This window comes from Aplysia californica, unplaced genomic scaffold (genome assembly GCF_000002075.1).
Source record: "Aplysia californica isolate F4 #8 unplaced genomic scaffold, AplCal3.0 scaffold00616, whole genome shotgun sequence".
NCBI classification, from domain to species: domain Eukaryota; kingdom Metazoa; phylum Mollusca; class Gastropoda; order Aplysiida; family Aplysiidae; genus Aplysia; species Aplysia californica.
In genome coordinates, this window is record NW_004797886.1 from 180,011 (window position 1) to 192,143 (window position 12,133).

General features: G+C 42.0%; 1 protein-coding gene across 2 annotated transcripts in view; it reads right to left on the bottom strand.

Moving 5' to 3' along the window:
* LOC101845425 (lysosomal-trafficking regulator) overlaps positions 1-12,133 on the bottom strand; it is a 96,680-nt gene that overhangs the window by 56,819 nt on the left and 27,728 nt on the right. For both annotated transcript variants that reach the window (XM_035972220.1, XM_035972219.1), the window contains exons 3-8: positions 7,937-8,016; positions 6,806-6,971; positions 5,543-5,750; positions 5,035-5,260; positions 3,621-4,355; positions 67-2,734 (exon numbers count right to left, since the gene is read on the bottom strand). In XM_035972220.1, the coding sequence (XP_035828113.1) occupies positions 67-2,734; positions 3,621-4,355; positions 5,035-5,260; positions 5,543-5,750; positions 6,806-6,971; positions 7,937-8,016 (4,083 nt within the window). The remainder of the gene's footprint in view (positions 1-66; positions 2,735-3,620; positions 4,356-5,034; positions 5,261-5,542; positions 5,751-6,805; positions 6,972-7,936; positions 8,017-12,133) is intronic.

Here is a 12,133-nt window from a genome sequence, read left to right on the forward strand (position 1 = left end):
ACAAAAGCTCTCACAGACAAAAAAGACAAATACTGAAAATCAGGTCAACTTGAATGACCCTCTTACCTGAACAACATAAAGGCATGGGGATTCTCGGTAGCAGGCGCGGAACATGCGACTATTCATGCACAATTTGGCGCAAGTCTTCCACATGTCCAGCAACACAGGCAAACTCTCTGACATTCCACAGTATGGGCTCTGAAAAAGATCAGAGCTGTCTGAACCCGTTTTGAGTCGCAGTTCCTCTGTGTTGGGAGACACTGAGCTCTGGGAAGCGAAAGTATCCGTTTCTATCGGATGTGCCAAGTTTTCTCGCGACTCTAAAGGAGCAGGGTTAGTACTTGAGAGCATAGTTGGAGGACAATATGATTCTTTGGCTTGTTCTGCAAAAGAAGTTGAAATGAATTTGGAAGAATCTTTATTTTCTGCTTCTCCTTCTTGATTTTCGTGAGCCGCTGGGTCTGAGGAGCTCTCATTTTTTGTTCCGGAAACGCCAGCTTTTGACTGAGCGTCTTTGGAAGACTGGAGGCTTATTAGTTGCAGAGTAGCAGTAACTGTACAAGTCCTTTTGGCCAATGTGTCGATAAATGTTTGGATGACCCCACCTCCTTCATAAACAGATTTATGATGAGAAGAAGAACTGCCTCGCAACCGTCGCTCATCAATCATAACGAGAGCCTCGAAGACACTCATGACTGGAGCCCTCATCTGCTGGTATTCCAAAAGTCCGGTCAGTTTGGACAGTCCACCACGTGCCAGGAACATGGACATCACCTTGTCCACCTGAAGCACATACGGCAATGCGGACACACACAGCAGCATCACAGAACTGGACACTGATCCATCCCCATTAGTGTCTTCAGCTGAAGAGATTTCTGCCGGGGTCAATGACCCGCTGACCAGAACATTGTCACTAAGAGATTCCTGAGAGTTAAGCATGGTCATTGAGTCAAACATTGCTGGTGCCAACTCTGGCATATTTCCTGCTTTGTCTGAACCTTCTACACCTTCTCCTCCCTTCGCCTCCTGAAGAAGGGCTTCAGTCCTGTCCAGAATCACAGAAGCATCTTCTGAGACCATTCTAGAGTATTCTGGAAAATGCCCCGGCATCCGTACTTTCATATGTAGCACATGCAAGTACACTCCGAAAAAGAGTTCCTCCTTAATTTCACTGTTTCCCCGAATAGCAAGAGTCATAAGATGCTTCGCACAAGATAGAGCGATGTTCTCATCTCGGGCAATGATAATCTTCCTCAGAAGCCTCAAAGACTTCCAACGCTCCAAAAGTCTTTGTCTCCGGATCTCCTCAATGTCACAGCTAGAAAAACCAGAGTCCAGTGTTGTGGGAAAGCCTGCCAGAAGGGGGTTTGAACCCTCCAGATAACAGTGGGCACAACGGCTAGAGTCAGTCTGCGGCCCAGGAGGCGACTCTCCCGGGAGGGATTCTTTGCCCTTCTCCCACCCCTTGGTGTTGGTCGTGATGCCTGCAGCAGCTTTGGGGTGCTGGTTTTGGTTGTTTTCCTGAGCACCTTGAAACTGGTCGAGAAGTATCGATGTCAACGTGTCAAGTGCAAAGCTGCGCACTGCGGGAGAGAACTGCGGGAGCTGGGGCACGATAGCTGACACAACGCGCTCGGGTTGAAGGCAACAACAGACTCCAACAAGTCTCAGCGTTGACAGAAGCTGGATCTGACTGGCCTTGTATTTTGCTTCGGACACAGAATCGAGCAAAATCGTCGCAAGCTCCGACACCACACACTTGAGAGGTGGCGGAGTTTCTGACTGAGACCTCCTTGAGGCTGCTTGTGGCTGATCGTCACGCTGGCTCTGAGTGTTGCTCAGGCTGCGCTCAACATCATCTTCTTCTGTCTCATAGCCTTGGTTAATGTCGATGCTGTAATGGGGCACTCCCAGGATGTCATGGTGGTGGTCGAAATAAGATGTGTACTCGCAGTTACGATGACGCCGTTTAAGACACCTGACCGCATGGATGTAGTTGACCTTGACCCCTTTAAGAGCAGTGATCAACGAGCCAAAACAGCGAACAAAGTCAGTGCTCAGGTCCAGCACAAAAGCCACAGAGCTGGCTAGAACTGAGCCCGATCCTTGAGCAGAAGACTTTTTATTTGTTCCTCCTGGATCAGTGGGAAAACTTTGAGGATCATCAACAACCTTTCCCAGGAACTCACCACTTTCCTGTGGTGAACTTTCCATAGAAGACAAAACCTGTTGCTCCTCCATCGTTCTTCTGTCCTCATCATCATTTTTTGGGTAACCCACCTCCTCTCCCCCTACATCTACACTGAACGGAGACGGCACAAAATCTTTCTTCTCCGGGTCAACACCTGTGTGCAGCGTGGGTCGAGAACTGTCTACAGAAGACAGTATCTCCTGATCAAAGAGCTCACTGGACGATGGGCTCTTTTCCAAAAGGTGGGTTCTGTCTTCCAGGTACCCCATAAGGCGCTTGATCCGGAGTGTGATATCTGGTCGCATCAGTTTAACCGTTAGAAGATTAGCGTCACTGATGTAAGAAGGGTTGAAAGGCAGACTGGTGTATATGGCTTGCAGTAGCTGCAGCACACCACACACAGAGTCCATAGCAACACTGGCCTCCATGTTAGTTGATAAATCTAAGAGCTTTCCATTGCCGGGTGCAAAGGGTGCAGATGAAGTGGGGACGTTGTGATTCCCTTTGTTCTGAGGGCCAGGGATCAGAGTGTCCAGAATGTTTCTGATGAAATAAAAAGGAAACAAAAAGAGTCAACCAAAGAAAACACTCTTTCCTCCACTGAAAGTTACCAAAAGAAAACTGCTTCAAACATTTGATGAAGACTTAATCAGAGCAAAGATATCATGATATGTTGTTCTATCACTTTTACTCCATTCTGCTGTTGTACAGTTTGGCTTTCACCAGCCAAAGAAAATTTAGGGGGAGGGGGTGGGGGTGCGAGAAGGTTGTTAGTATGATTACCTTGTCATATCAGTATGAATATTTTTCTTCTGATGGCTTTTTACTATTTCTACAGAAGTGAGGAGGAACAAAGAAACAGTGAGACAGAGAGAGATAGAAACAGAGACAGAGAGACAGAAAGCAAAAGAGAGAGAGAGTGAGAGAGAGAGAGAGAGAGAGAGAGAGAGAGAGAGAGAGAGAGAGAGAGAGAGAGAGAGAGAGAGAGAGAGAGAGAGAGAGAGAGAGAGAGAGAGAGAGAATAGAGAGTGAGAAGAAGAGATATATGTTAGGTCAAACAGAAACATATCTATAATACTGATCATGGGAAGAAACAAGACAAGAAAAACAAACAAGCAGAAAGATGAACTTACATCTCTTGTGTGTGACAGTGAAGTGCCTAATCGCAACACTACAGAGAGACATAAGAGATAAAGACAGAGATAAAGAGAGAGAGAGATAGAAAGAGAGAGAGATAGAAAGAGAGAGAGAGAGAGTGAGAGAGAGAGAGAGAGAGAGAGAGAGAGAGAGAGAGAGAGAGAGAGATAGAAAGAGAGAGACATGGAGCAAGAGACGAAGAGAGAGAGAGAGAAATGGAGAGAGAAAGAGAGACAGAGATGGAAAGAGAGAGAGAAGAGAAAGAGCAGTCAGACAGTCACTTCAAACTCACATGTCCAGCAATGACTCTATGACTTTCAGGTTATTGAGGATGCGGACTCCACTCTGCTGAGTTGCAACAATAGACGACAAGGTCAGCAACGCTCTGACCAGCTGTTTCAGCACAACCATCCTGGTCACACCCTGCCACGGAACAGTATCTGCCTCCTCCTCGTCAAATGATGACCGCAATCCGTTTTCGGCATCAACCTCTCGGTCCGCCATAACCTCTTCCGTACTAGCGACATTTTCTGCATTGTGCTGGTTGGAAGCATCCCGCGTTGGAAGAGGCTGAGATTCCAGCCATTTTTCAGCTTTGCTGATACCACTGAGCTCTTCTCTAGACTGCTGTGGCTGCTGCTGAGGCATAGGCTGGCGAAACTGAGCTAAGAAATAGAGAAGATGAGGCAAGATGGAGGCTGACAGACCCCGCCCTGCACTGTTCTGACCTACATCCAGCTCGCCCAGTGTCTGAAGAAGCCTCAGGATAATCCTAGCCAGATGATAGGCAGTGATAAACCCTCCAGAATCCAGAACTTCTTTCACAGAGCCGATGTACTCATCGTCCGTGTCCGAGTCTTCATCACGAGCCTGAGCAGACCACATGTGAGTGCGGAGACCGCGTTTGAACCTCGGCTGCTTTGCACGTCGCTCCTCATGTCTGTTCGGTCCTACACTACCGCCACCATCACTCAGATTAGTGGATGTCGGTTCCTCATCTGAGTCAGACTTTGGAATGGACAAGATCCTGAGAAATTCAATGAAAACAGTAACAAAATTAAAAACTTGTATACTCAAATCACTGTGCCAACCCAAATGCATAGGTATATTTCTTAAAACAATGTGCTGTCAACTTGCAACACTGCAATATCTCCTACTTTGAATAAAATCACTCAGGGATCTGATGCTGTTCCAGGTCTCAGCACTTGTTTGTTTGCTGCAGATAAAACCTTATTTTCCATCATATCGCATAGCTGTCATTAATCTGATGAAAGCTTCCAACTTATAGGGACTCCCCTTTGGGAGAACAGTTTAGTCTCTTGTCCAAAGCCGTTTTATATCCTCACTTTATGTACTGACCTTTAAATCTTTTTTCCTGAAACATTATCTAATAATGTTTGAAGATAAGGTACCTGCTAAAGTGAAAGTGTAAGTGAAAGTTTCAATCCCGTTTTGCTTCCAATCAAAGGCTCACACGACATCACAAGAAATTGTTAAGACAACTTGTTCACTTCAAAATGCTATCTTCTTCTCCCTGGTTTACACGGTGTTGCATCCTCACAGGCACTCAAAACTCTGTCATTCACATATTTCAGTCAATGTCAGTTGTCCGAACAAATGAAAATAAGACTAGGTGAGAGTATTGGGCTGGCTAAAAACAACCCCAAAAAAGGCAAAACAATAACAGATAAGAGTACTGGCAATACCTTTTCGAAGGTGTGGATCTCGTTAATTTTCTCTTAGATTGAGATCCGTGTCTTGCTTTTCCCTCCCGTTTCTTCTCCTTCTTACGGCTGCACATTTGAGACGTGTTGCTTTCCACTCGACGAAGCTTGCGGCTCTGCAGACTCGGGCAGCCCAGGGGTTTCAATTTGGAGGACTTGTTGACCAGCTGGAAACACGAGCTCAGGGGTAGAGTGCTGTTGTATGTTTCTGAGAACAGAATAGACAACAAAGTAAATTATAGAGTTTTTTAAAAGTTTTAGTAAGAATTAAATGGCACTTGCAACAAAATTATGTCATATAAGTGTCAGTTTTTGTTTTATTAAGATTTTACAGCACTCGCAACTGCATAAGGTCATATGAGCGCCAAGGGGTGGATGTCAACAGGGTGGATGTCAACAGAGAAATTCAAACAGGGAATATATAAAAATAGTAAGGCTGCACTGTGGACTGATTCATTTAATACATCCCAGAAAGTTCAATAACTCTCACCATCAATAAGGTCCATGAACTTTTTGCTGTCTGCATTCTGCACTGAGTCTTGAACTCCTTGCGTCTGCCCTTCCGTAGAAGCGAGTGGTCGCCCACTCAGGTTTGGCAGTTGTCCCTCTGGCTCCCCAGTACCAGCAGGCTTCAAGTGAGAGCAGTAGGGCAGCAAGTTGAGGAGCACCTGGCACAGGTCATGCCTCTGGGTTACTCCCTGATAGGGGCAAACAGATGGGGGGGGGGGGGGTGATTATTGTAGGATGGAGTATTAGTTTTAGTCCGAGTCTTATGACAATTGCAACAAAAATAGGTCATATAATCATAAAGTGCTGAAGATTAAGCGTGTTAATACTAGAGAATAATATACAAAGAAAAGAAAAAGAGACAAAGACAAGAGATGTTTGATAGGAAAATAAGAGCAAACCACACCAGAGTTTTTTAGTTTTAGTAAGTGTTTTACAGCACTTGCAACACAATAAGGTCATTTAAGTGCCAAAGATAAGAGGTGTTACAAAGAAAGTAACAAACACAAAAGGAGGAGAGATAAGGGCGATAGATGTTTCATAGTAAAGAAGAAGCAAACCACACCAGAGCACAGGCAAACCACCCACTCCACACCAGAGTGACTGCCAACTACCTTTAAGAAGAAGAAGGTGATAGAGAACAGGAAAGTGAAAAAGCCAGACAAATATCATCAAAGATGAAGTAAAAGTGTGATTGGACCTCAGTTTGCCTCATTCGTTTGTGCAGAAGGAGAAAACAACGAACAAAAAGAAATTGTTCAAGTAAGCCCGATCATTCGACTCAAAGTTCTTTTTTCGTTCCAGTGGAAAGGGTGTCCTATCATTAGAAGACATAATCATAAAGACATTTTATCAGCAAGCTGTTCCACTGTTGTAAGTCCAAAAAGCTACAATTTTCAGGAGACAGAAAAAAAACTGTTCAATTCTTTTACCAATCATACTACTTCTTTACTTTACTTTTCCAATCCAGCGGCAATTTGGGTTCTAGCCCTTCGGTCTGTCGATATGGCAAAGAATAACCAATCATACTAAAATTATGTATCTTTTCTTGCTTATTTTTTTTACCCTTTAGAATTTGAATTTTGACCAAATGTTCATCGAACACACCAACCATTACAACATATTAAGAAACAGCAATAAAAAAAAATTGTTCAAACTTTCGGGCTTAGTACATCTCGACTGCTCAGTGTAAAACTTGGCAATTGCCACTTTGAAAAGTGACGTATGACAGCGAGTGACCATTTACCTTAACCCCAACTCTGTCAATTGTGTAGAGCAGCCTCCAGCCGGAGCCTCTGAGCATGTAGTCTTCCAGCGCCCTAGTGGCCTCCTCCTCACCCAAGTGGCGGGTGATAGCGTCCACATTGCGCAGGAACTCCTGACTCAGTTCATTACCCACATTACGCATCTCCCTGCCGAGAGCAGAAAAAAGAGAGAATCAAACACAAGTAAGGTCGAACCTGTTACAACAGCCACTAGTCTAAGACAACCACCTTTAAAAAAAACCCAACCACTTCCAACTTTATCCCTTGCATTATTTTTTTACATTATAATGGCACTATGAAAGACATCCACCTGTCTAAGACAGTCACTCTTCTCCTCAACAGTGGGTGGCCGTCTCAGACAATTCTTTTTTTTTCAGTCGAAGTTTTACGTCGTTTGCAACTGCATAAGGTCATATGAGCACTAGATAGAAGATTAGAGGTGTTACAAGGGAGTAACAAACATAAAAAAGAAGAAGGGGAGATGAGGACGATAGATGTTTCATAGGAAAGAAGAAGCAAACCACACCAGAGCACCCGCCAACCACCCACTTAGACAATTCTGATGCTGGTAACTTAAGTCAAACCTGCACCAACTACCACCTGTCCAAGACAACGAACTGCACAAACGACCACTTCCCACTTACCCCCTTGTGCTTTTATTTTTCTTTATCATTATCAACTTGTCCAAGAGAACCATCAGTCTAATATGACAACTTTACTCCTTGACAAAGGGTAACCGTCTTGGACAGCGTCGACAATACATCCTTTCTTATTGCATCCACAATAATCTGCACACTAACTGCCCTCTAGGAAGACATTCATCAACCATAAACCAGCCACAGAGGGCACTCTGAATGATAACTTCCACCTAAAAGGGAAATCTTTGTTAAACGAACTGGAAGAAGCCAGGCCTTTGGCTAAGAAATATACTAATTCACATCACTAACAGCATACATACCTGATTGTTAATTTTTAAGAGGGGGGGGTTCAGGCGGCATGATTAAGACCATATCATCAAGCCAAATTATGGGGTTTTGATAAAGTAGTATTACAAAAACTTGAGAGAATCTATTTTTGGGCTAAAAAGCAAACATAAAATCAGGCTCACTCACCCAATGGAAATGTTTCCTTTGTCTTCTGCACTGACATTGATGAAGTGGTGGAGAAACTGGTTCAGCACTTGGCGTCTTTGCTGTGACAAAAGTTTACGCTGAATTACAAAACAGAAACAGTGCTCCCCAGTGTTTGCATCATGCACATCACTTTCCCCCAGCATATCCACACAAGCTAATAATTCTTCACAGAAAGGCTTTGAAAAAAGATTAAACGAGTACATTTATACACCTAGATCTATTGCTTTAATAGTTATGATTTCAGATTGTACATTTTATTTACAAATTCTTATCAACCTAATCAATCCTGGGAAAAAATATTGGACTCTTTAGAGAACAGAACTTTTCAATTTTGTTCCGTAGACTGACACAAACATGTCTCTAATTCAAATGTGGCAGTAACTGTGACAAGGTGGGAAAAAAAAGGACAGAGATATTGTATATTGACCAAAGACTGATACTGAAAACAACAAGATGTGGGGGTACAACAGCTCCTAATGAACTTCTCTTCCCCTAAATTTACAATTATGTTTCAAGGCAATTTGAAAAATTAACAATACGTAACACATACTGCACTCCAGCTCATTTGAAAGGCATTTCAGGTAAAAAATGTGTCATGACTCAGTGGAATCAGGTGCGACAATTTTAGACACATCAGGTCTTAAAGACTACTCACTTGCCTTGCTTTTGATGAAAAAAAACCCCTATTATCTTGAAAAGAAGTCAAGATATTTGTGACTGAAGGAGGTGGGGGGGGGGGGGGTGTCATATGGTGTCTGAGGTGAAATTAGCAAGAAAATGGCTGTTAAAGTTTGCCTTTCAATACCTGAGACTCCTTGGAAACTAGAAATTTAATTCATTTTTTCTGTACCTTTGATCAAAGTTTTCCATTAAAATCCGAACAGAAATATGTTTTTAAATAGACACAAAAGGTGTTGAGGAAAAAAAAAACAGTAGAAAAAAATTGCCCTACTGGCAGAAAAATGTCGCTTTCTATTATTTCCTTATTTTGATGAGTGCCTGATATCAACACAATGCCATCCATATATATATTACTTTCGAGATCCAAAAAGTCTATAAATAGATGTGCTATCCTGTTCATAAACATGAAATGTAGTATCGCACATGGTTTATCTTGACAGTACAACTAAAACAAAAGAAAGGATGACGTCATAACTAGTCATGACGTATCCAGGCATAACATTTCACAGAGTTATCACAGATCGTGATAGCCTGCCAAACACTGATCATAGAGATATGGACTTAAAATTTACATGATGCCTTTTATCATTAGTACTTGAGCCACTTTCTGCCATGAAGTAGATGCTTTATACAAAAATGAGAGCTAGAGCTGAGAAATTTAGTTTTATGTATTGAAGTGTCTACGTACTCCCCGATTGGGGTCTACGTAGTCATGATGTCTAGGTGGACCCCAAAAATGTTGGATTGTGATTGGCTCGCTGAGCGAGCGGTAGTTTACATTGGTTACAGTGCTGCAAGGCTACTGATTATCTCGGGCGCTGTGTCAATCTAGTGTTACTATAATTTATTTATTTTAGCCCAGAGAGAGAGTATTTAATGAATAAACGTATCTAGATCTAGATCTAGAATCTAGTTCTAGATTTTGTTGTGCACCCAGCCAAGAATGTGCAGTTCGGAAAGTAGATGATCTAAATCTAGTGGTGGCCTGGTGGGCGAATGACCGAAGAGCGGAGGCACACTAGGCCTATCATGCAACTTGATTCACGGGTCTACTATCATAATTATCAACAGTAGGACTATTTGCTTCTGTAGGCCTGGAGTCTACTAGTTTCAGACGGCTTCTTTTTCGGTGCACGGTTTCGGCACTCCTGTACAACTGCGGTCCCGTTTGTTTACATGACAGCCATTGTGGGAGTGAATCTAGATCTAGATCTAGATCTAGAATCTAAATCTATACCGAACTGCACACTCTTGGCTGGGTGCACAACAAAATCTAGATCTAGATCTAGATACGTTTATTCAAAATCTAGATCTATATACGTTTATTCATTAAATATTCTCTCTCTCTCTCTCTCTCTCTCTCTCTCTCTCTCTCTCTCTCTCTCTCTCTCTCTCTCTCTCTCTCTCTCTCTCTCTCTCTCAGCTAAAATAAATTAATTATAGTAACACAAGATAAATCCAATTACTACCCGAGATGATCAGTAGGCTAAGTGTAGAATTCTGTGGGTAGGCCTAGCAGCCTTGCATTGTAACCAACGTAAACTACCGCTTGCTCAGGGAGCCAATCACAATCCAACATTTTTGGGGTCCACCTGGACACCATGACTACGTAGACCCCAATCGGGGAGTACGTAGACACTTCCTTTATGTATTAACGAGCACAGGGTTTGACAGTTAAAACAAGAAAAAGTAGAATGTAAAAAAATACCCACTGTCACTTCGACTGAAGTTAAGACATATTACTTCAAGCAAGAAAATTTAGATCGTATTATCATTATAGTCTCTGCCTTAGTAAAGCAACTGAGACAAAGAAAGACCCACTTTCCGGTCTAATATTTGACAAAGATTTATTTACAAAATACTTCTATGACATTCAGCCACCAACTCTATGTACATGCAAGCATCACAACTGAAACTATATTTCACTGTCTTCTCTTTTCACACTTGAAATTTAAAAGTCTTAAAAATGTTATTATAATAAAGCTGACTGACTAAATTTATAATTGATAATACTGGAACTAAAGACTAATTTTTATACTAATATTTGGCAAAACTAACCCTAAAACAAAGCCTTAAACTTAAAAGCAAAGTGTGGATATTCTGAAGGACAGTAAGTTACAACCATTACCCTTTCCAAGACAAAAGTCGTCTCACACAATGTCAAAAAATTTCAAAACAATCAATTATATTAAAATCTCTTAGAGTGCAATATCTTCTTTTATATCTTTTTTTTTTTTTTTTTTTTTACTGAAGATGTTTTTATACCTACATCAACACAATTTAGATCAGGGCCAACCTAAGCTGAGATGGACACAGCATTCAAACAGATCGACAGAGGTACTCAACAAAAATTCTACCCACTCAGGAATAGAACTCGGGTCCCCGGCGTGCTATGGCAAAGCGTTATAACTCTACACCACAGACTCCAGTGATAAAAAATTCAAAATGAAAATAAGCAATGACTTGGAAACAAGATTGCTTGGTTCCAAATCATCTAAAACATTAACCCTTCAGGCATGTTTAGTTTTAATAAAAATTTGCACTATTAACTGTAAGAGCCTTGCATCTTCAAATCAAAAGACGACATAGTGTAGCTCTATAATAAGCATCTCACCATTTTATGAGACTGGGGAAACCAAACTAACTAAAAGGGATAAAAGAGCAAAAACTTGGACAGTGCTTGAAAACAAGAGGAAAAGCACATTGACAAAGACAATAAATTATTTTACCTGTAAAGAAATGCAAAACAGACGGAAAAACAGAAAGATAGTAAAGAAAACAACAGCAAACTCACCTCACCCCCCCCCCCAAAAAAAAAACGTCTTCTACATGTGTATTCAAACATTTCAAAAAGAAAGGGATAGAAATGAGGAATTTTAGAACATAGGCAAAGATCATCAAACTTCAAGTCTTTTGAGAAACCACAGCAACTCTAGCAGATAGAAAATAGGCCCCAAAGAAATAAAAGAATGTGACAGATATGAGGAAGTTGAGGAGGGGTGTGACATATGAGTTGAAAGGATTCTTTACTGAGCTTCTGCCTGGCACGTTTGAGAATCGCTTCAACTAAGAGCCCCACCTTTCCAATGACCTATTTCATGAGATACAGAGCATTCCACTCATCAAAACAAATACAGTGTCTGATGACCTGGTCACCATCAGAAACATTCTTATCTCAAGCGTCTGCTGCAAACAGGTGCTCAAATGTCCACACCTACCGTCCGTACCACTCGCCGTAGTGGAAAAGCCAGATTAGGCCTACATTTATAGGTCTCCGAACTCAGTAGTGTTATTCCTGGGAGCTCAGGGGATTAATCTGAAGCCAGACTTAGATTGATACCCTTGTTCATATTTGTAAGAGGTTAATGTCCTACAGAGCACAGACACATCATTTCAAGAGTCTGTTCAGCCAGACAGAGCCCCAGGTCTATCGATCAGCATTAAAAAAAACTAACAAAAGAAACTCTCTCTCTCTCTCTCTCTCTCTCTCTCTCT